At 43.5% G+C, this 22,318-nt stretch overlaps 2 protein-coding genes across 3 annotated transcripts in view; both read left to right on the top strand.

Annotated features, from left to right (window-relative positions):
* The first annotated feature begins 3,284 nt into the window (after window positions 1-3,284).
* Window positions 3,285-4,164, top strand: Ahsp (alpha hemoglobin stabilizing protein). Its single transcript, XM_055608985.1, has 3 exons — window positions 3,285-3,331; window positions 3,530-3,604; window positions 3,839-4,164. The coding sequence occupies exons 2-3, from the start codon at window positions 3,530-3,532 to the stop codon at window positions 4,070-4,072; spliced, it is 309 nt and encodes a 102-aa protein (XP_055464960.1). The 5' UTR covers window positions 3,285-3,331; the 3' UTR covers window positions 4,073-4,164.
* Window positions 4,165-10,588: 6,424 nt separating this feature from the next.
* Window positions 10,589-22,318, top strand: part of Rusf1 (RUS family member 1) — a 25,064-nt gene continuing 13,334 nt past the window's right edge. For both annotated transcript variants that reach the window (XM_055608876.1, XM_055608875.1), the window contains exons 1-3: window positions 10,589-10,911; window positions 11,097-11,211; window positions 20,698-20,743. In XM_055608876.1, coding sequence (XP_055464851.1) covers window positions 10,600-10,911; window positions 11,097-11,211; window positions 20,698-20,743 — 473 coding nt within the window. In that variant the 5' untranslated portion in view covers window positions 10,589-10,599. The remainder of the gene's footprint in view (window positions 10,912-11,096; window positions 11,212-20,697; window positions 20,744-22,318) is intronic.

Genomic DNA, 22,318 nt, shown 5'->3' with positions numbered 1-22,318 from the left:
ATCAGATCAGCTAAAATACACCTGGGCTTGAAGTTTCCTCAGAAAGCTGGAGATAGCTGAATTTGGGAATCAGCATGAATGCTTCTGTTCCCTGCTCCCTATGGTGATACAATGTTCTGGAAATAGCTCTTACATTCCAAGAGACTGGAGCTTTTGCAGGACCTCATAGCCAGAGTTACAGTTCACCTTGCAGTCACTTATGACTTTTACCCTGGTGTGTACTCAACCTGTTGGCTTAACCTGCCTTTAGAACAATGTTGCAACCAGCATTACTCCCTTGGATTTCCAATGTAACCAATTTTTAGAACCTAAGCTTGGTGTAGAAGAAACAAACAAACAAAAGCAATAACAATGATGTTATAAAGGACTCACTCTAAGGGGAGCAGGGGCTGCCTCTGTCATGGACTGTGTTGCCTGCTCTTTGATCACTTGCCCCTGGTGATTCAGCCTTGCAGGCCACAGAGGAAGAGGATCCAGGCAATTTTGATAAGCTAGGGTCAGATGGCAGGGGAGGAGGACTCCCCCTTTCAGTGGACTAGGGGAAGAAAACTGGGGTGGGAGTGAGACTGGGAGATGACGGAGTGGGCTACAATCGGGATATAAAATGAAAAAAATTGTAAAATTTTTTTTAAGTTTTTTTTTTTTTTTCCTCTACAATGGCTGTTTGGCTGTTGCTTATCCTCATCCCTTATCATTAAGCATTAAACTCTGTTTTGTGCACCACACTCTGAATTCACTTCACAGAGAACACAAAGGACTGGGACACCGAGGGGAAACCGGAGCCAGCTCCAGTCACAGCAGCAGTTTAAGGACCTTTGCTACCCTAATCTCTCAGTCAGACATTTCTGCTCAATTCTGCATTAAGAACTATTTTCTCCAGAACAAGGTTGATTTGACTTGAACTTGTTACTTCTCTTTCCTTCCAAGGCAGAAGACATCAAAACTAAGAATAACTAAACAAATTAGGGCCACTGGAATGTCACCATAAAATCACCAGCCTTCAGGTTGTTGTTTTTAAAATGTCCTCAAGCTGTTAGCTCTTTCTTGCTTGCTGCTCTGCTTTCTTCTCTATAAAGCCCTTCCACACAGCTGACAGCTTTTGTTGCCATTAGCCTCTTTGTTTCCTTGACTTTCTAAATAAGTATTTTTCTTTGCCTCAGTACTTTTCCCTCAGTCACTGGGTTTTTCAAGTAGCAAGTAGACAGTTTGGTTCACTAACACCCCGAGAAGGGCTTCTCTGCCCTTTAGCTTTCCCCAAATTAGGACATTATTTCTACAAGGCCTCTAAGGATCCTTGGGGGTAAGGATCCCCAACTCAAGAGGTTGCAGTAGTGTCAGAAAACAGTATAACCTAGGGGGAAGGTCTTTTCATGGGGAGAGCTCCATGGATAGAGGAGGAGAATCTAAGCCAGGGGCTTTCTTGTCCTCTAAACTCACCCCTTTCTCTTTGTTCCCTTTCTCCTTCCCACCTAGTTTAGGAAACTGTCCCTAACATAGGAATTTGCCAAAAGCAGTAGCAGCTTTTTCTTCTCCTTCTCCTCTTCTCCTTCTCCTTCTCCTTCCCCTCCTCCTCCTCCTCCTCCTCCTCCTCCTCCTCCTCCTCCTCCTCCTCCTCCTTTTCTTTAAACCAGAAAATAAAATATCATAATTCCTTAGCCTGGCATTCTTGAATAACAACTGCCCCCAACTCTGATCCCAGCTAACAACTCCACCCTGGAAACTTGTGATTCTCAAGGACTGCTGGCTTCATCATGAACTGCATCTAGGGGCACCCTTCCAACCCATGCCACTATATCTGACCCCATACAGAGTCTAAGGCTGAGACAAACACTAGCACTTTTGTGAAAAATTGAGTCTTCAGGAAGAATGAAAAATGCGAAGGTTACAAACATTGTGTTTTTATTTTGTTTTGGTTTGCCTTTGAGATTTTTTGTTTGTTTTTTTATTTTTTTATTATTATTAATTACACTTTATTCATTTTGTATTCTTTGTTTGTTTTTTGAGTTTGTTTGTTTTTGCTTTTCAAGACAAGATTTCTGTGTAGCCTTGGCTGTCCTGAAACTCACTCTGTAGACCAGACTGGCCTCAAACTTCGAGGTCTGCCTGCCTCTGCCTCCCCAATGCTGGAATTAAAGGTGTGCACCACCATGGCCTTCATGTTATATTTTTTTTATGCCAGCTTCTGAGAAGAACTAAACCCTGAAGCCAGTTTCTGTACATGAATTCACCAGGAGGACTTACTCGGAATGCAAGTTTGTAACTGTGAGATCTTGAGTTACTTGTTTCTCTGGCTTTCAGTTTCTCCATCTGAAAAATGGAAATGATGTCAGTACATACCAGATAAGGTGAGGGTGAGGGCTAAACTGTAGATGTCTAAGTCAGATTTGGTAAGTGGTACATGCTATTTGTGTGTGTGTGTGTGTGTGTGTGTGTGTGTGTGTGTGTAAGAGAGATGTGCCTATACACCATGGTGTTCATATGGACATCAAATGATAACTTGAAGGAATCATTTCTCTCCTCCTACCATGAGGGTCCCAGGGATTGAACTCAGGTCATCAGGCTTGGCATCAAGTACCACTGAGCCATCTTGCCAGCCCAGGACATAACTATTTAGATGTTACACATGATTTGGAGATAGTGGCAAGTATTCAGAGTTACCTTTGTTCCGCTGATGCAAAGACATAATTTCATTTTTCTTTATAGCTGAAAAAGCTCCACTATGTATATATCCTACATTTTGTAAAAGAATTTTTATAAAGATAAATGCTTAATACATGCTTGGGAAAAGTGTCCGGCATAAAAGAACACATGTAGCATAAACTTTGCTTTTGAGAACAGGTTCTTGTTTGGCTATATCCTGGGACTGGCATTTACCTTGATTCTCCTTCCTCTGCCTCTGGAATGTGGGATGGTGGCCGGGCTTCTAAACTGCTCTTACTATGGCAGCTGTGGATTGGAGATACAATGTCTTACATTGCATATGATGTAAAAGGTGCCCGTTATGTAATGGGGTTCAGTAAGTGTTAGTTTCCTTAGAACTTCCGGACTGGTTTTGGGGTTAGAGAGGAAAGGGTAAGCATGTGCTTCTGGTTTGTTGTTTGCATTTTATGGCTTCAGTTATCTAGTTTTTTTCCTCGGTATCTCTATCTTTCTAACTCCTCACCACCCACCTTCTCCACCCCAGGATGACTTATCATGCTCCTTCAGGACCTCAGTGCGGGGCGTTTCCTTCTCAAGCTAACTCCTGACTGCCCACATCTAGCTTAGTGCAGAGGACACACAAACCCCGGAGAGTGTGGGTGAGGCCAGCTCAGCACTGACAGACTTGAAGGTGAGCCCATGTTGGTAGAAATGTGACTTCAGCACAGAGCAGAGCTCAAAAAGTCTAGGAAAGGGGTTTGGGTTCTATTCCTTATATTTCTCTCAGATATAAGGAATGTTAACTGGGGTGGGGGGTGGTGAGAGGATTGGGGAGGCTACTCAGGCATGGGAGAAGAGGATTAATCTCACCTCTTTCTTAAACTGACAGATGGCCCCTTTTCAGACCAATAAGGATCTGATCGCTACAGGAATAAGGGAGTTTAACGTTCTGCTGAATCAGCAGGTAAGCTCGTGTCCTGTTTCAAAGAACAGAGATGGAGAGAGTGTGTGTGAGAAGGACAAAGAAGGCTCGTTTGAAACTGTAAGGGCAATGGTGACATTGGTCCAAATATCTAGAAAGAGGGAGTGTAACTCCAAGAAAAGAGGTTGTGAGCATTTATAAGACCAACCGGGCGCTCCACATGGCTGGCCATATTCTCCCTCACCAACTCTCTCCCTTCTCTCCCCTCCCCCCCAGGTCTTTTCTGATCCTCTCATCCCCGAGGAAAACATGGTCACTGTGGTTGATGACTGGGTAAACTTGTACATCAACTATTACAAGAAGCACATGCTTGGGGAGCAGCAGGAGCAAGACAAGACTCTGAAAGAGCTCCAGCAGGAGCTGAGTGCTTTGGGCAGCCAGTTTCTGACCAAATACAGGACCTTTCTGAAGTCCAAAGATCCCCCAAGCAGTGAAGTGCCTTCCTCATAGCATCAAGGCTCAGGGCATCACGTCTAAGAAGCCTGAAGCCTTGGCTCTGTGTTGTGTCTTCATCCCATGGTGTTGCTGTGCCTTGACATCCCAATAAAGACCAATACTAATTCTGATTTAAAAGACTCCTGGCTCTTTCCTCCATTGTTTCTGGATGTGGGAGCATTTGATCCCCCCTTCTTAATTAAGCACTCTAAAAAATGGTTTTAGGGATCTAATTCAGTACAGCAGAGGTTGGCAGCTCTAAGAAAACACCGGATAATGCTAGACTAGGATGTATGTTCAGCCAGTCAGATTAAAGACAAAGCTCTGGATGAGGAAGGTGATAGGAAGAAGAACAGATAGAAGTCCTCCATAAATTGTGACTCCCGACCTGCTTGTCGAGCAGGAAGCCTGGGTCATCTTTGCCAGATCTTCTGTTTTGGTATTTCCGTCTCCCTCCTTTAGCTCCAGCTTGACAATATTCTAGGACCATCTATTACAAAGCAACCTCCTAGACACTCTGAGGAGTATTGTGGTCATTTGGAGTGGATAGGCTGTTGGGAACCATTGAGTGCATCTCTTATACATCAGGTGGGAAATGCCTTACCATGGGCTCCATCACCACCCAGTAGAGATCCCAGGTCTCAGAAGCAGAAGCAGTGAGCTTCCCCACTTGGCTGTCTCCTGTCACTCATGGACTAAAGGCATCCCCCACTTTTTTTTTTTTTTTTGAGCTTCAGGCTTTTTACTTTAGGAAGTTTAGGTGGCTCTAGAGCCAGGTTAGTCTCTGTATCTTAGAAGGAAAAAAAAAATGAAGCAAAAATGTTAAGACCATAGTTCAGTCTCCTGACAACACAAACAGGAAGCATGGGGCAGTGGTGGGGTGTGAGGGGAGAGTGCTTTCATGTCGTTTTCCACGGTTCCTTTCCAGTGGGAACATTTGAGGAGATTAAGGTGCATCTATGAAGCCCAATATCTGAGAGAGAGAGAGAAAGAGAGAAAGAGAAAGAGAAAGAAAGAGAGAAAAAGAAAGAATTGAGGGGTAGATCTGGTTCAAAGTAAGAGGGAACCAGCGCAGTGTCCCAGGCACCCTTCCAATTTTGAGCCCCACTACCCCCCGACTTACTGGGAGTGACAGTGTTTCAGGGAAGCAGGGTGCATGCCCTTCTGAGGATGATTGCTTTTGATGGAGGCTGGACACTTTTCCTTGGATCCCTTGGCAAATCTGTTAATGTGAATCCAGTACCTTTGCACAGAGGACAGTAAACAGTTTCACCCAAGGTCGGGACCTGGAGTAGAATTAAGTGGGTTCAGGAGTCACTGAGGAGCCAGATAAAGAAGTCACTGTATTTACATTGTTGCTCTGCACAGTGTCCCTGCAGAGACTACTCAGAAGGCAATCTCTTGAGAAGCCTTGGCTTGCTATTTAACCTCCCTCCTCAAGCACTGAGACCAGGGAAGAAAATAAATCACTAGGTATGTCTAGTGAGGTGAACAACTAAACACCAACCATTCCATAAACTACGCATTTGAGAAGGTGCCTTTTAATTGTGTCCATGTTCATACATTCCTATCCTGAATGTGTTTAGTCATAAGTCTACCTAGAAGACAATCTAGAAGGCTCTGAGCTTTGTCTTTAGAGGTGGTGGGATCTCTAGTAGTCCAAAACAATAAAATAAGTAAGATGAAAATAAAGCTATGAATCAGAGCATATCTCAGATCCATTACTGAAGAAAAGCTAAGCAAACTCGAGCTGAAAGAATGAAGATGCTTTGTGATGTCAGCTCTTGAACCAATTGTAGAGAAGAGGTGACAGGCAGGAGGTGAGATGGAGCTACAGTCACACTGTATCTGCCCCCTGCAGTGAGCCCTGAACAAAGGCTGACTCTGAACTCGAACTGCACCGTCAGCTCTGATACGACTCCCCACCTGACTTTCACTCTGATCACGACAGACACCTGGCCCTCACGATGTCCCTGGACTGCACACAGATATTGTAGTCACACTTATCTTGATGTAGAAGTCTATCTGACATGATTCTAACTCTCAACCTGACTGTTTTTTTTCTTTAGAGAAATCAAGTTTCATAAAAATTTTACTTGAAAAATAAAGTTATACAAAATATTACTGTTAGACTTAAAATTTTCCATAAGGTTCATGAAGCTTCTTATCTTAAAGGTTATGGTATGACATTTGAATGAAGGGATTTTCAAAGAGCCAGCTAACTTCAAAACCTACAAGAGATATAGATATTTTTCAAGTGCCTTTAAGATATGAAAGCAAGTCATATAATATTGTATCTGTTTGAAAATGGTACGCATGACAAGCTCATCACAGCTCTACAAAGCTGCCTGCTTTCTGTTGTAAACACAAGAAACAACGAAGATGACAGCATTCTCTGAAAAGTAATTCCAAACGCTGCCACTGCATCCCAACACCAATTCAGACAGTACTCAGTCAACAAAGACAGCAAACCACTAAAGGGTTCACATTTGCTCTGACCTTTAAGACACCCCCAGTTAAAGGTAAGCAGGCCGAGCAGGGCTCCTCATTTCCAACACCTTGTGACCGCTCACAGAATATGCCTGAAAATGCAATCCCAGGCTTCAGAGTTCAAAACTCGTTCCTTCTCTTGTTCCTCTGTTGTAACCTGGCAGCCGGGAACTGCCAAACACTTTGTAGCTTCTTCTGATGTTTCTGACAGAACTTCCCTCTTTGGAATGGTCAGGACAGGATGAGCAATGGCTGCTCTAGAAAAAAACCTTAGATACCCTTGCTAAGGGCAAAGGTTTCTTCTGATTTTTTTTGGATTTCTTCTTCCAAAATGCTCTTGCTGGCCTCACTGGACTGTGCTATATTAATTAATTAATAAACATTAATTTAACAAATAATTTACTAATCCACAAATAATAATCAATAAATAACCAATTTGATAATTAATAAAGATTAATTACTTATTAGCCACTAACAAATATTAAGCCATTATTAATAATTAACAAATAAACATTAATATATTAAATAAACAATATCAACTTTTAATTAATAATTAATTAAGAATTGATATTGATTCATTAATTGATATTAATGGAATGCACCTTTCCTGACCTGCACTCATTTTCTAGTGAGAAAAGAGTGAGGCATATAACAGAATTTTCTGGTCATGATGGTAGTCAACAAGCATATAGCTGTAATACACAAAATAATAGTGAGAGTACAATGCTTCAGCTGTCAACAATTACAAATACCACGTGTTTGTGCAATGCACTGTGTTAGGTGTTGTTTCTCCTTTGTTTCACGCTTTGCATCCTTGTGGCCAGCCCAAGGATGTGCTGGAAGTGCTCCTGCTGATTCTGAGAGCAGTCATTATAGATAACAATAGTTCCTTCCTAAATCAGCCAGTTTCTTTTCTCAGCTATAAGAACAATTACATGTATTTTTCAATTCTGAGGATGGGAAGGGTAAGCATCCATCGACCAGCGTGCCAGGCTGCATGTGGTCTATTACCCGTTATTAAATAATATGTTTGAATTTTTATTAAAAGCTAAAGAAATACAGATGGATCCATTTGGAGTTTCGTAGCACCACCAAAAGCAAAGAAATAAAACTCAGATGTGAGATGTTATATGCCAAGCTTTGCCTTCTTCTGTACCTACGGGAGTGGGGAGGGAGTTAGAAATCTTTTTTTTTTTTTTTTTCATTCTTTCTTGTTTTTTGTTTGTTTGTTTCAAGACAGAGTTTCTCTGTGTGTTCCTGGCTATCCAGGCTGGCTTGAACTCAGAGAACTGCCTGCCTCTGCCTCCCAAGTGCTGGGATTAAAAGCATGTGGCCTCACTACCTGGAGAAATGATTATTTTTTAACCAGAACATTTTCCAGAGTGTGTAATGTAAACAGCAGAAACAGGAAGTGATTTTGTCAGCTGGTTTTCCAAAAGTGAAGATATAACGTTCACTCCCAGCCACCACTGGGCATAGCAAAGCAAAGAGGTGGAAATGCCTTCTGGAATGACGAAGCTTCTTATCAGTCCGTGTCCAGTCCATCTCCGGTAGATGTGCTATGCTCTTCTTCCCACGCAAACACCGCAGTCAGGCATGAGACACGGAAAATTAAAAAGAAGGAAGAATGTATGTTCTGTGAATACTTTAATTCAAATTAAAGTATTTAAAGTATTTAAAAATTAAAAGATGCAAATACTTAAGGACTTTGAAAAGGCTTTCAGTTAAACAATAGAAAAACAGGAAAAAGAAATGCAAAAAAGAAAGAAAAAATTAAAAAATGTGATGTTTTAGCAACTCAAGCCTCCAAAAAAACCACAAACTAGAAAAACTCAGGTTTGTATATTGCCCTTTCTTTGGCTTAAATGCCGCCACCAAGGTCATGTTCAATCTACAAGGTTACTGAACACAAAGCGGAAGAGCACAGCTCAGTAGCACCCGACGTATGTTCCCCTCGATGCTGTGAACTCATTGGTAAATGGTGTTGTCAGTCCTTAGTGTTCCAGTAGAGCTGATCTAATTGCAGCCTTACACAAACAACACGCCTTCTCAACGAGAGATTCCCTCCACACAGAGAGAAACGAAGGAAAACTCTTGGCGTAGGCACCTGGCCCACTGGGGCTGATGCCGAAACAAGAGTCAGCCCCCAGCCGAAGATGTCATTAGCGCATACCTGCCTTGGGCTGATGTTTTCCATGTACGCTGTCATCCTACTTCTCCTTTGGCTCTGGCCCCAGGTTACACTCTCAACAGTTTTAGCAGGAGACTGCCAGTCTGGCCACTTAGGCATATGGGAGATTTACACAGCAAAGATACCCCATATTGCCGGAATGATTTTAGGTACCAGTGCTGTTCTTTTCCAATAGTTGTTACCCAGGCCCATCTTGCCCATCTGGCCCAACTGGGTGTACTCTCAAGGGGCGGGAATGGTCAAAGGTCAGGGGGACCATTTGCATCGCCCAGCATGTCTAGAGGGGCTGTTATGTGATGTCTCTACACGAGCACACAGCCTTGACTGAGGTGCTCAGGCTCTTTCCTCAGCCCTAGCCCCCCTCCGTTCTTGGCAGAGCTTTTACCCTTTCTTAATAGGCTGTCTACTTCTATTCCAGGCCTAATTTACAAGGCATGATTTTTCTCCATCTCTCCTCTTGGTAGTTGACAGGATTTCCACACAACCTGTCCTATGTGTTCCTGGTAAACTAATAAAACTGTCCTCAAGATTCCTGTTCATTCCATTTCTAAATTCTTTTATTAAAAAATATTTTATTATGTGTGTGTGCATGTGTGTGTGTGTGTGTGTGTGTGTGTAGGTGCACACCCGTGTGTTTGTCTGAGGAGGCTGAAAGAGGGTGTCTAGTTCACCTGACCCGAGTGCTGGGAACCGAACGCTGATCTTCCGGAAGAACATTAAGCCTTCTCTCAGCTTCCATTTTTTTTTTTTTTTTCCAATAAGGAGACCAAGACATTCTCTTGGGAACCTTGGTTTCCTCAGTAACAAAACAACAACATATGTTGGCAAAGAACCCTTTCTGCTGCTGCTGAGAATGTAAACTGGTGTGGCTGCTGTGAGAATCAAAGGAAAAACTGGAACTGCTGTATGATTACAGCTCTACCACTTGCAGCTGCGCGCAGGGCCTTAGGTCCTTCCACAAACATGCTGGCGCGTCTCTGTTTACTGCTGCAGTGTCTGCAACAGCTAAGAAGCGGAATCAGTCTGGATCTCCATCAATAGGCAACTGGGCCACAAAATGTGGAATTACAGTGGAATTTTATTCACCCATAAAGAAAAGTGAAATCATGACACTTGCGGGAGCATGAGTTGAAGACTGTGTCAGAAAGACACAGGTCCCGTGTCTTCTCTCATTATGCAAGTCCTAGATTTGAATTTTTGTATTTGTGTATGTGGAGGGAGGGAGGTATAGGTCATGAAGTTAGAAATGGGACCATGAAGACGGGGGGGGGGGGGGGGGGGGGGAGTGTGAGGGGGGGGGGGGGGGGGGAAAGGAGGGGACAAAAGCGGGAACGGGGGGGGGAGGGGGGGTGGGGTGGAGCTCGGGGTGCGTGAGTGAGTGAGTGTCTGTCCAGCAGGAGTCCGGCAGGGGAACTGGGGAGGCAATGGTAAACAGGAACAACAGGGACAAAGTACGCATGAGACGGCCGTAATGAAGCGCATTAAGTCACAAGCTAATTTTCAAATTTTCAAAAACCATATTGTCCCTGGCCTCACAGCCAAAAACAGGCACCTGCGTCCCAGAGAGGGATACTCTTCACTCACACAACTAGAAGTTTGAGATCTGAGTGGAGTCTCGACCACAACTATTTCCCGGGAGGGCATCATTCCCTCTCCCGATTACTGGAGTTCAGGGTCAACGGGCTCCCCCATTGCTCCTAAGGACCAAAGCACGGCAGACAGGCAAGGTCCGTCCTGGGGTGCGTCCCAGGAAGGCAGGGCACACGACAACCTCATTTCTAAGTTGTTGAAAGAGTATTGCCCCTCCGCGGCCGCCGTAGCCAAACAGGAAATGTTGTTCCTGTGGCTTTTGCCGCGTTGGATGGACTCGGCCTTGGAGATGGCTGACGCCGCGAGCCTGCGGGCCCCGCTGTGCACGGAGCAGTTCGGCTCCGGAGCCCCGCGCGGCTGCCGTGCTGCCGCCGACGGGAGCCTGCACTGGGAAGGGGCTCCGCGCCGGGGCTGGCTGTCCCGGGCCCCGACGGCGAAGCCCGGGCAGGACGCGGGTGGTGGCGGGGCGCCCTGGGCAGCGCTGCCCGTTCTTTCCGGCCTCCGAGCCGTGCTGCTGCCTCGGGGCTTCCCTGACAGCGTCAGCCCGGACTACCTGCCGTACCAGCTGTGGGATTCCGTGCAGGTCCGGCCGGACGACGCCGTGCGGGGACGGGCAGGGGGCGGTTTATGGCCGAGGACCCAGCGAACAGGCCACTGCATCTGCATTTGCACGTGGGAGGCTGGGGCGCAGCACCAGTGAGGTCTGGAGTAGCGTTGTGAGCCCTGTGCTCCTGCGACCCCTCCTCACGCCGCTTCTTTTCTCCCCAGGCCTTTGCTTCCAGCCTCTCTGGCTCCCTAGCTACCCAGGCAGTATTGCAGGGCCTAGGGGTCGGCGACGCAAAAGCCTCTGTTTCAGCTGCCACGTCCACCTGGCTCGTGAAAGGTGAGCTGGATCCCGCGAGCCTTGCCCTCGCTTCTCGCTCTGGCAAATCTTAGCCCTGCGGTTCTGACCTCCAACAGTAGCTCTTGTTGTTTACGGTCTGCAGGCGGATTAGACAGTACACAGAAGCTGTGTGTCCCCATGCCTAGAACAGTATTCTGCCCCCATCTCGCCCATTGCGGGGAACCCTCCTCAGTGAATCAGCCTAAGTGACACAACTTGTTACCCAAGCAAACTTCGGAAGCTCTAAGTCATCTGGGTCCCTCGTCCTTAAATCAGCTTTTATCCTACTTTATGCAGGATGGCATAGAAATGCAGTTTATTACATAAAACTTCCCAGTAGGAGAACGGTTATGGAATTGATAAAATGTATTCTGACTCCTCTGGGATAGTAGACAGAGATGTAAAAATGATTATAGTGACCATGTGCTGAGAGTTTACAGCTTTTTGAAAATCACCAAGAAAAACAAAGCTTATTTAGCATCGTGCCTCCTGGAGAGTGAAGCAGAGAAAAGGGAAATTGCCACTTCTTTCATTGCCACTTGTTTAGGAGAGCCTGTGGCTTAGTCTTCCGGCCTCTGTCTTTCCCTGTTATTTTCGGTGAATTTAAATGAACCCAAGGGGCGGGGCAAGCGCACCTTCTGTCAGAGGCGTGGCTCCATCTTTGGTGAGCATCCCTGGACTGTTTGGCGATCAGAAGGTCCCACTATTAGAACTGAGCACATTTAGCGGGCATAGTTGTACACGCCTTAATCCTAGCACTCAGGGAAGCTGAGGCGGGCGGATCTCCGTAAGTTTGAGGCCAGACCCATCTACAAAGCCAGTCCAGATGTCAAAGCCCAGCTTTGACATGGACAGGGGACAGACTGAGGAGATGCACACAGAGTCAGCCTGATAAATTACTCTTCAGGCTTTTTTTTTTTTTTTTTTGAGGGTTTACTACTTAATTACTTACACTAGTAAGTAAATTAAGCTCTTTTACTCAGGGATGAGCAGCAGACCACCTGCATGGGCTCAGAGGCACTTTATTAGTGAGTGAGAGAGAGAGAGAGAGATCATGCATTCCTACACATTCCATAGTATTAGTTCATATGTTCATACAGACAAACAACCAGACATGCAGACATGTACACATTCACACAGACATTCAAGGGAGCCCCCATCATGCTGATGTTTACGCACTTGTACATATATATATGTATTTATACAGACACCCAGACATTCATACATGTATACATATACACAGACAGTCAGACTGACAGACACATATTTGGTGGATGGAGGAACACTCCAGCCAACAACTTTATTTCTGTCCTGGGGTTTATACCTTCTAAGACAAAAGGTTTTCTATGTAAGAAAAATTACCGCATTCAAGAATAGATACAATCGTTACATAAAAGGGAGTTATAGTAGGACTATTGATTGTAAGTTCTTTCATTAGAACAGTATCTAACTAGATACTTTTGTTTATTATGTTTAAAGCAGTGATTTTATCTATATGCTCATTATGAGGTCAAAGCAGAAGTTTTATCAAAAAGGATTTTACAAGCTTGTTTTTCTCAAGGGTAAGATGTTTATACACAGAGCACCAAATAAGAGGCACTCTTGGAATTTTGTGTGTGTGTGTGTGTGTGTGTGTGTGTGTGTGTGTGTGTGTGTGTAGCATAGGCTAGCCTAGATCTTCATTTATCACTGGAGCCTTTACTTGGAATTAAAGGCACGTACTACTCTGCCTGGCTTTGGAATGTATGACATAATCATTTTCAGACACACACTCCCCTGGTTGGTTGGTTGGTTAGTTTTGCTTGAAAGTGTTTGTTGTTTGTTTGTTTGTTTGTTTATCAACTTGAAACAAGCTAAGGTCATCTGAAAAAAGGGAACCTCAGTTAAGAACATGCTTCCATGAGATTGGTCTAAACCTTTTTGTTTGTGTGTTTGTTTTGAGACAGGATTTCTCTTATAGCTTAGGCTGTCCTGGATTCACTGTGTAGACCAGGCTGGCCTTGAACTCCATCCGCCTGCCCTGCCTCCCAGAGTGCTGGGGTCAGAGTTGTGCACCACCACCACCCTGCTGGGGAACTTCTTAATTGACGGTTGAGGTGGCAGGGCTCAGTCCACTGGGCAGTGCCATCCCTGGGCAGGTTGCCCTGGGCTGTATAAAAACGCAAGCTGAGCAATCAAGCCAGCAGCACTCCTCTGTGGCTTCTGCTTCAGTTCCTGTCTCTCGGATCTTGCTGTACTTCAGTACCTGCCTTGACTTCCCTTGGTGGCCTATGACCTGACTATGTAAGCCAAATAAACCTTTTCCTCTAAAACCATATATAAAACCATACTTTCTATGCCCGTCTCTGATAATGGCAAGGAGACATATTTATTTTTATTTTATTATTTATGTTACTATATTATATTTTATTATTTATAGTATTATTTATATTATTTTTATTTTATGCCTTAGCCTACTCTTGTTCCCAGCGAGCTCTTATAACTTAAATTAAGCCATTTATATTAATCTGTGTTCTGCCACGTGACTCTTTACCTCTCCCCAGTTTCGTATGTCTGACTTCATCTGTGTCTCATAGGCAAATCTTTTTGCATCTCTTTCTTTTCCAGAGTTCCTATCTCCCTGGAAGTCTTGCCTGTTCTCTCCTTCCTCAGCTTTTGGCCATTCAGCTTTTTATTAACTGATCAGAAGGTGATGGAAAACACTCAATGTTTATAAAGCATTGGGACAGGAGATGTTTGACAATACCAAAGTTTGCACTCAGCTCTCTGCTGGTCCAGAAATCAGCATTTGAGTATACAAGGGCAGCCTTTCAACAGGACACAAAATAGTACTCCAGCATTCTACCCCAAGCTGCCCGTGGCCATTGCTTTATCACCGCAGTAGAACCCCAACTAATACACACACTCCAAATGGAATTGTGTCAGTTGTTGTAATGAACATTAGTAATATCACTAGCAGCCGATATTTAATATTATAGGCCAGGCCTTTTTGCCCTCTTCCGTACAATGTGTCTCTTAATGACTACTATAGGCAGAGAAACTGCAAGCAGACCCAGGCCAACTGACTTACATGTTTTTATTTTTATTTCTGTTTTGAGAATTTTGTATGTGACTTTACATATATATGTGTATTTACCTGATTTACTTCCTCTTTTCTCTCACCACCTCCACTGGGAAGGTACATGGCCTCTTTTTTTTTTAATTATTGTTACACACATACACACACACACACACACACACACACACACACACACACCGCCAAGTTCATTTAATATTGGGATTGGACAGCCTTTCAGGGAACACATCCCTGGAGAAGACAGATTCTCCCTCAGCCTCTACTAATGGCCTGTACCTCTTTACTGAGGGGTGGAGCCTTGGGAGCTTCCCCCTGTCCATGCTGGCATGTCAGTTGGCATCATTTTTCAGGTCTTGTCTAGGCAACCACGTTGTTGCAATTTCATGAATTCAGCTTCCCGAACATACATGGAAGGCGCTGTCTTGAAGCGGACATCCTGGTCCTTTGGCTCTTGTAATTTTTCTGCCCCATCTTCTGAGATGTTCCCTGAACCTTAGATGTGGGAATTGTATTGCATTGAGGTTGGGCACCCAATGATCAGCTGTACTCTGTATTTGGAGCAGCTGTGGCTTTCACTGGCTGCAAAAAGAATTTTGTTTTGCTTTAATAAAGGACGAGAGCTATTTATGGGTATAAGAATTAGCATTTAGAATGTAGTAAGGAATTATACTAGTTGAGGGAATGGGAACCAGTGGGTCCTCCTCTAGGGTCCATGGCCTCACTAGGCACAGGAACTGGGATAGGTTTACAATATCAGGTGTAGGAGCTGGAGGGATGGCTCAGCAGTTAAGAGCATGGGCTGCTCTTCTGGAGGACCTGGTTTTAGTTCTCAGCACATACATGACACCTGTATCCTACCATTGGCTTCCCTGGAGCTGCTTCTTCCTGCTTTCCTTCCTACCATTGTTTCTTTTCTCTTTCCTGGTTTCTGAAGTTATTCCAGGTAATATACTCAAATCTTAAAGATTTAAGACTATGATAAAAGCTAAGAGAGAACATAGGGTGTTTGTCTTTCTGCTCTGGGCTACCTCACTCAGTATATTTTCTACTTCTATCTACTTACCTACAGATGTCATCTTTTTAATGTCTGAATAAAATGTCATTGTGTATATATGTACCACATTTTCAGTATCCATTATCTGTTGAAGGACATTTGGGTAGTTTTCATTTCCTAACTACTGTGAAAAGAATAGCAGTCAACAAGGCTGAGCAAGTGTCTGTGGAGTAGGAATTCTCCACATACTCAATTCTACCAAGAGTGAATGAGGGTTTCCTCCTACCCCACATCTACCCACCTAACCCTAGCATTTTAATATTTCCTAGACATTTTTATTTATTCTTTTGAGAACTCTATTCAGATCCATATGCCATTTTAAAAACCTTGGGTCATTTCTTTTCCTGACTCTTTGTTTTTTGAGTTCCTGGATATTAATCCTCTGTCAGATGTAGAGCTGGAAAATATTCTGTTGGTCTCTTCTTCACTCAGTTGATTGTGCTGTTAGCTGTATAGAAGTTTTTTAGTGTTATGAGGTCCCACTTGTCCATTGTTATCCTGTAGGGCACTACCCTGTAGCTGTTTCAGTGTGTCAGGTTTTGTGTCTGTGTGTGTGTGTGTGTGTGTGTGTGTGTGTGTGTGTGTGTGTGTAAGATGATACATATAGGTTGTGGTTTGAATGAAAATGCCCCTCATAGGCTCACAGGGAGTGGCACTATTAGGAGACGTGGCCTTGTTGAAGTGTGTTACTGTGGTCAGGCTTTGAGGTTTCAGACCTAGTCTCACTGTTGCTGCTGCCTGCAAATCCAGATGTAGAACCCTCAGCCCCTTCTCCAACACCGCATCTGCCTGCCTGTCGCATCATGCTTCCCACCATGATCATAATGGACCAAACCACTGAACTGTAAGCCAGGCCCAACCCCACTTTGTAAGAGTTGCTGTGGTCATGGTGTCTCTTCGTAGCAATAGAATACTGGCTAAGATACAGATATAATTTTATTTATCTACACGAAGACATCCAGTTTTCCTAGCGCCACTTGTGGGAGATTCTTTTCTTGCTCCATGTATGTGTTAGCATCTTCCTCAAATGTCAGATGCCTGTACTTACATCTGCTATTTGTTTCATGATCTTTTGTGCCAGCACCGTACTGTTTTTGTTACCTGTAATTCTGTAATATAGTTTGAAGTCTGGAATAGTAACCTCTCCAGCATTGTTATCTTTGTTCAGGATTGCTTTGGCTATCCAGTGTCTTTTGTGGTTCCAAGTAAATTTTAGGGTGGTATTTTCTATTTCTGTGAAGAATTTCATGAGGATTTGATTGTGATTGTAGTGAACCTATAAATTGCTTTTGGCAGAATGGTCATTTCCACAATATTAATTCTACTAATCCATGAATAGAGGAGGGCTTTCTCTCTTCCAGTCTTTCTCAATCTCTTTCTTCAGAGAGTTAAAGTTTTCATTGTAGAGGTCTCTCACCTTTCTACTTGTTTATTCCTAGATTGTGGTTACGGGATGGAGCTATTGTAAATGGCAGTGTTCCCACGATTACCTTGTCCATGTATAGAAAGACTGCTGAGTTTTGTAAGCTGATATTGTATTCTGGTACTTGAAATAATTATTGTTTCTAGACATTTTCTGGTGGAATTTTTGAGACATATATATAATCTGCAGATAGGGATTATTTGACTTCCTTTCCTATTTGTTTGCCTTTGATTTCCTTCTCATTTTATTGCTCTAGTTAGTGCTTTAAGTCCTATACTGAGAAAGAGTCAATACAGTGGACAGCCCTGTCTCATTTATGATTCTGATGGGACTACTTTGAGTTTTCTTTGTTGAGGATAATGTTGGCTGTGGGTTTGTCATGTAATGTATAGCCTTTGTTATGTTGCGATATGTTCTCTCCAGTCCTGCTCTCTTTAGCACTTTTATTGAAAAGTGTTAGATTTTGTCAAAGGCCTTTTCTGCATCTATTGATATGATCATGTGATTTTTGTCTTTAAAGTCCATTCATATGATTTATTGTATTTATCGATTTATAGATGTTATATAGCCCACATTTCTGGGATAAAGGCAACTTGATCAGGGTAGATGGTCTTTCGTTATATGTCTATATTCTGTTTTCAATTGAGATATTTTATTGAGGATTTTATATCAATGTTTATGAGTTATATTTGCCCGTAGTTATCTTTTTGTTGTTGTAGTTGTGTCTTTACTGGCTTTGGTATAGAGTGATACTGGCTTCTTAGAGTTTGGAAATGTTTCTGTTTTGGAATACTTTTCCCAGCCTTTCACTCCAAGGTTTTGCTTATTCTTGAAGATAGGTGACATGTCTTGTAGACCGCGGGCAGGTGGATTTTGTTTCTTAATCCTTTCAACTAAGCCATGTCTTTTGATTGTAAAGTTAAAATTATTAATATTTAAAATTATTATTAAAAGATTTGTGTTGATTACTGTCATATTCTTGACTTTCTTTTTTGTGTTCTTAGTTTTACACTGTTGTTTTGGAAATTATTGCTTTATTTGTTTTTATAGTCTCAGCTGTGCTGATTCCTCTCTTTAGTCCAAAGTATTGCTTCCAGAATTCTTTGTGTGGCTGGTTTACTGTACTTGGGTTCTTTTGGCCTATTTTTTCATCCTTCAACCATGGCAGATCATTTTGCTGGGTACAGTAGTCTAGGTTGGCAGTAGGTCAAGTGCATTGTCCCAGGCTTTGGTTTTCAATCAGTTGTTATACTGATGGGTTTTTCTTTATAAGTGGCTTATGATTTTTTTTCTTGATGCTTTCAATATCCACTCTTTGTTCTGTATATTTAATGCTTTAACTACAGTATGTCCTGGGAGTCTCTCTGGTCTTGTCTGTGTGGTGTTTTGTGTGTTCCTTGTATCTTATAGGTATGCCTTTCTTTAAATTGGGACAGTTTTCTTCTATGGTCTTGTTGAAGTCCTGTTGACTTGGAATTCTTGTCCATTTGTTCCTACAATTTGAAGATCTGTTTTTTGTTGTTTTTTTTTTTTCTTTCTTGGTGCCTCAGAGTTATTCCATGTTCCTTGCATATGTTTTTATTTTTTGCTTGTGTGGTCTAATTCCTCTACTCTATCTTCAGATCTTGATATTCTAATTTCTACAAGATCCATTGTACTTACACACTTCCCTCCTCGGTTTTCTAATTGGGTTATTAAGTTTTTCAGTTCCACCTTAATTTCAGCTTGAGTTCTCATCAACATTTCTATCTCTTCACTGAATTAATATTTGAGACACTGAATGTCTCCATTAGTGTTTTCTTGGACAGCATTCAGGCATTTATTGTTATCCTCTTTATGTTGATTGAGCTGATTTTTTAGTCTTTCTTAAGCTCCTTGAATTCTTTAATGAAGTTCATGATTGTTCTTCTGTATTTGGTATCCTGGGTTCATGTAGTTCTCACTGACAAACATTTCTGGAGGACTGCTGGATTGAGTCGGGACACACTCTATTGGCCTTTCATATTGCTTATGTTTTCATGATGTGACCTGGATTTTTTGGCTTTGTGATATGCGATTATGGCCTGCCTTGTGTTGAGCCTTAGGTGCAGGAACTGCATGACCAATGTGAGGCTAGGGACAACCAGTGAATGAGCTGCTGTATTGGAGATGGACCTTTAAGTGTGGAGATGTGGAGATGTTGGTGATATCAGAGGAACGGAGCAGGCAAAGATGGTTCCATGTAGTGCACATCCCAAGCTGGGCCTGCAAGTGTGGCAATGGGACTAGAATGGGCTGGGGGCAGAAACTTCATAGCTGCTGCTCTTTTGCAGGGATTCTATAGCACATCCATATAGAACTTGTGGACAAGGTGATTACTAGTTCTTCAGTTAGACTGAAACTTCTACATGTTCAACGCTGCTAATTGTAAGGCAAAGAAGAAGTAAGAATTAAATGTCCTGTTCTGGTAGATAATATCAGCTTCCAGATAGTAGATAGGACATTATCTCATTATTTTATCATAGTGCCACCCTCCAGACTGTGATGAGGGTCCTAGAGACTGCTTCTGTTGACTCACAGACCTCCCCTTGACTCTGTCAGATGGCCCAAGTAGGATATATGGCATGTTGATGCAACTAAAAGGAAGAAATGGAGTCTGTCCCAGTGACTCTCTCAGAATCAATAATAGTAATCTTGTCACATTCAAAATGACAAATTGGTCTAATATAAAAATTTTAAACATAAAAATTTTGTTTATAATGTCCTTGAAGAGAAGAAGTTCAAGTGAGTTATAGAAAGTAGGATACCTTGTATAAGGTCCAGGCAAGGGACAGCAATGCAGAAGTAGAGCAATCTGGATAGGAAAGTTTCTTACACATAATATCTTTTGAAAGATTGCAATAGTGAGGGAAGGTAAACCCCTGTATTCCCACTGACATCAGTCTTTCAGAAAAGTTGGAGATATAGTTGATATAAAGTTTGTTCATATATTTTCTTCGAGATTCAGTTGCTTTGCCTATGAAATAGAATGATCCTTACCAACACTGCTGATTGTGGGAGTTGAAAGTACTTCAGGTGTCTATCAGAGCTCTTCGCAATAATCCTGAAGCCCAAGGCTCAGCATGTCTAGTAGAAGGCACACAAGCATGGAGGCTGTGCAAGTATCAGCTTCTCTTTGCATTCTCTGTTTAAGGGTCTCTGCCCTCAAACTCAAGCAAGATAGAGTCCTCCACCCCATCTGTGTCCTTTCTGGTGCTACCCTGGGAGTCTCTCCCCAGTTGTCTGATTCTAAAACATCCCTTCCTCGTAATCCTCCTGCTAGGCCTAATGGATGCTGTCCCTCCGTAGGGGCAGGCTGAATTTGCAGATGTTTGATGGGTCAGACAATTTTGCAAAGCTGCTCAGTTCTTCCTTTTTGTTACAGAAACAGCTATAGACTAGACAAACTTTTGAACAGTTGTGCCCGATAGCCGTGTATGCCTCAGTGCCGTAGTTGTAGAGCCTCCTGAAGAGCATATTGTGCTGAACGTAGTTTCTAGGAGTTAGTCTCTCACACAAGATTAGAATCCTAAGCGAGTTGGTGTGACCACTTGGCTCATGTGGTTTTCTCCACTGTCTAATCTACCACTGAGTTAATCTACCAAGATTATACCCTTAGCTCCAAGCATTCACATTATCTCAGAGTTTTCCTGCTATTCAGCATCAGCTCGGTTCTTGGACAGCCTGTCTAATGATGCTGCAAACAATATTTCCTGTCTGCTTTGTACACGGTGAAAAGCTGCTGACCTCAGCGAACCCTCCGTATTAAATCTGTCTAGAATTTGTCACACCAGATGTTTTCCCAAGTGCAGCGTGACCTCAAGTGAATCAGCCAGTTCGGTGCCAGTGTCTGTCTTGCCCTGCAGCTCCCGGGTTCATTCCTTGCCCTTACTGACACCTTCTTCCCACCCGCAGACTCAACGGGTATGTTGGGCCGCATCATCTTTGCCTGGTGGAAGGGGTAAGTTTGTCTCTCTTCCCCATCAGCTGATTCTAGTAGCACTTCCAGTGGCGTCAGCAATAATAGGAGCCTTTATTTGCTAAAGAAAGTTCAGTGAAAAAAAAAATGCAAAGTGCTTAACATTTTGTGTCCCACTTACATTTTGCACCTCCAATCCCCATAAGCTTTTCAGGTAAGACTCAACGTCGTTGGAGATGTAAGTGGGGGAATGCCATGGGAAGGCCTTGGGTTCAATTCCCCAAATTCGAAAGAAGATGACAAAGATGCCTTTTAAGATGCAAATACACATAGAGGCGGGAAATTGTCTTCTCAGTTATTACTCGCTCTGTAATGCTGGGGTGGGAATGAACCCTTTCCCCGCTCCGTAGCACCAGGCTGGTTAGGTATGAAGAGTGCCCATGTGCTCAGCAACACTGCTGTGCATATATAATATACCTTGCCTGGAAGGACTCCCTTGTCTCCCTGAGAGACTCCAGAGTAAGATCCGGAACTAATGATGCAAATTCTGGGCTGGACTGCACTGCAGCATCTCCTAACACTGAGTTCTTAGCGAAATTGCCTTAGGTGTTTATGCATGCGCCAGAGAATAACTGTAGAATGGAGACAGATGAGAGAGCCATCCACAGTGGTATAGAAATCTCCTAGGCCTGGATATTGGAGCCCAGCCATTTCTCTTGGTCTTCCTCCCCACCTACCCATTGCTCTGTGAGCAAGAGAGCCTGGGCTAGCCGTCTGTAACCTGCAGATACACCAAATTTGATATTAAGCAGTCCCAAAAGTAGGGACTTTGTCCTAGTAACTTTTGAAGAAGCGAGTAGAAAAGGAGAATGGTCCAGGAATAGCCTCTTCAGAGAGACTGGCAATAAACAGGATTCCTTGGACCCAGGAAGGGGCAGATACTCAGCACTGACTAATGGTCGTCCCAGCTAAGGATCATTTTTCAGAGGTAGTGACTGTTGGAACAAATCACTGGTCAGAGAGGCAGATGCAAAATTACCTTTCAGGAGAGCTTCATCTTGAGGGAGAGCTTCCTGTCTTGCGGTAGGAGACCAATTAGGAAGGATATGACATCCTGCCAACGACAGTATGGTGGGGCCCCAACTGAAGACCTTCCCTTCAAAACCCAGAGAGAAGCTAGGTGAGGGGAGATGATAGCATAGTGTAATGAGGGGAGCCAAAAGGAAAAACCTTCAAATCTCCCAAGCAGAGATCTGACTTGTGTAGATTTTCACAGGCGTGGGAGCAAGTCCCACACCATGTGATGTAGCTGAGCCCAGTCTGTTGCTAAGGAGGATGGAGCCAGCACTAGACAGGGCCCTGAACTTGTTTTGCAGCTGAGCTGGTAAACCCTTTCTTAATAGCTGTTATCATAGAGGTGCAAGAGGGCATGGCCCAATTTCTGGGGCAGTGAAGACCAGCTGGAGGGTTTGTGATCGAGCAGGGCCAGGGCCACAGCTGTCTGGCTGAGAGTCTATGTAAGGGGCTATATCTCCTGTATCTCCTCAGGGCCCCAAGGCCAAGTTATCTTCTGTATCTCCTCAGGGCCCCAAGGCCAAGTTCTCCCCTGTATCTCCT

The sequence above is a fragment of the Psammomys obesus genome, unplaced genomic scaffold (genome assembly GCF_907164565.1).
Source record: "Psammomys obesus unplaced genomic scaffold, mPsaObe1.curated_primary_1811, whole genome shotgun sequence".
NCBI lineage: Eukaryota > Metazoa > Chordata > Mammalia > Rodentia > Muridae > Psammomys > Psammomys obesus.
The sequence above is the reverse complement of the archived record's forward strand: the minus strand, read 5'-3'. Positions and strand labels throughout refer to the sequence as shown.

Excerpts from the sequence above, each read along its gene's own strand:
- Ahsp (XM_055608985.1), top strand. The coding sequence starts at position 3,530 with ATGGCCCCTTTTCAGACCAATAAGGATCTGATCGCTACAGGAATAAGG. Across the intron at positions 3,605-3,838 it reads ACGTTCTGCTGAATCAGCAG|GTCTTTTCTGATCCTCTCAT; the intron begins GTAAGCTCGTGT and ends CCTCCCCCCCAG.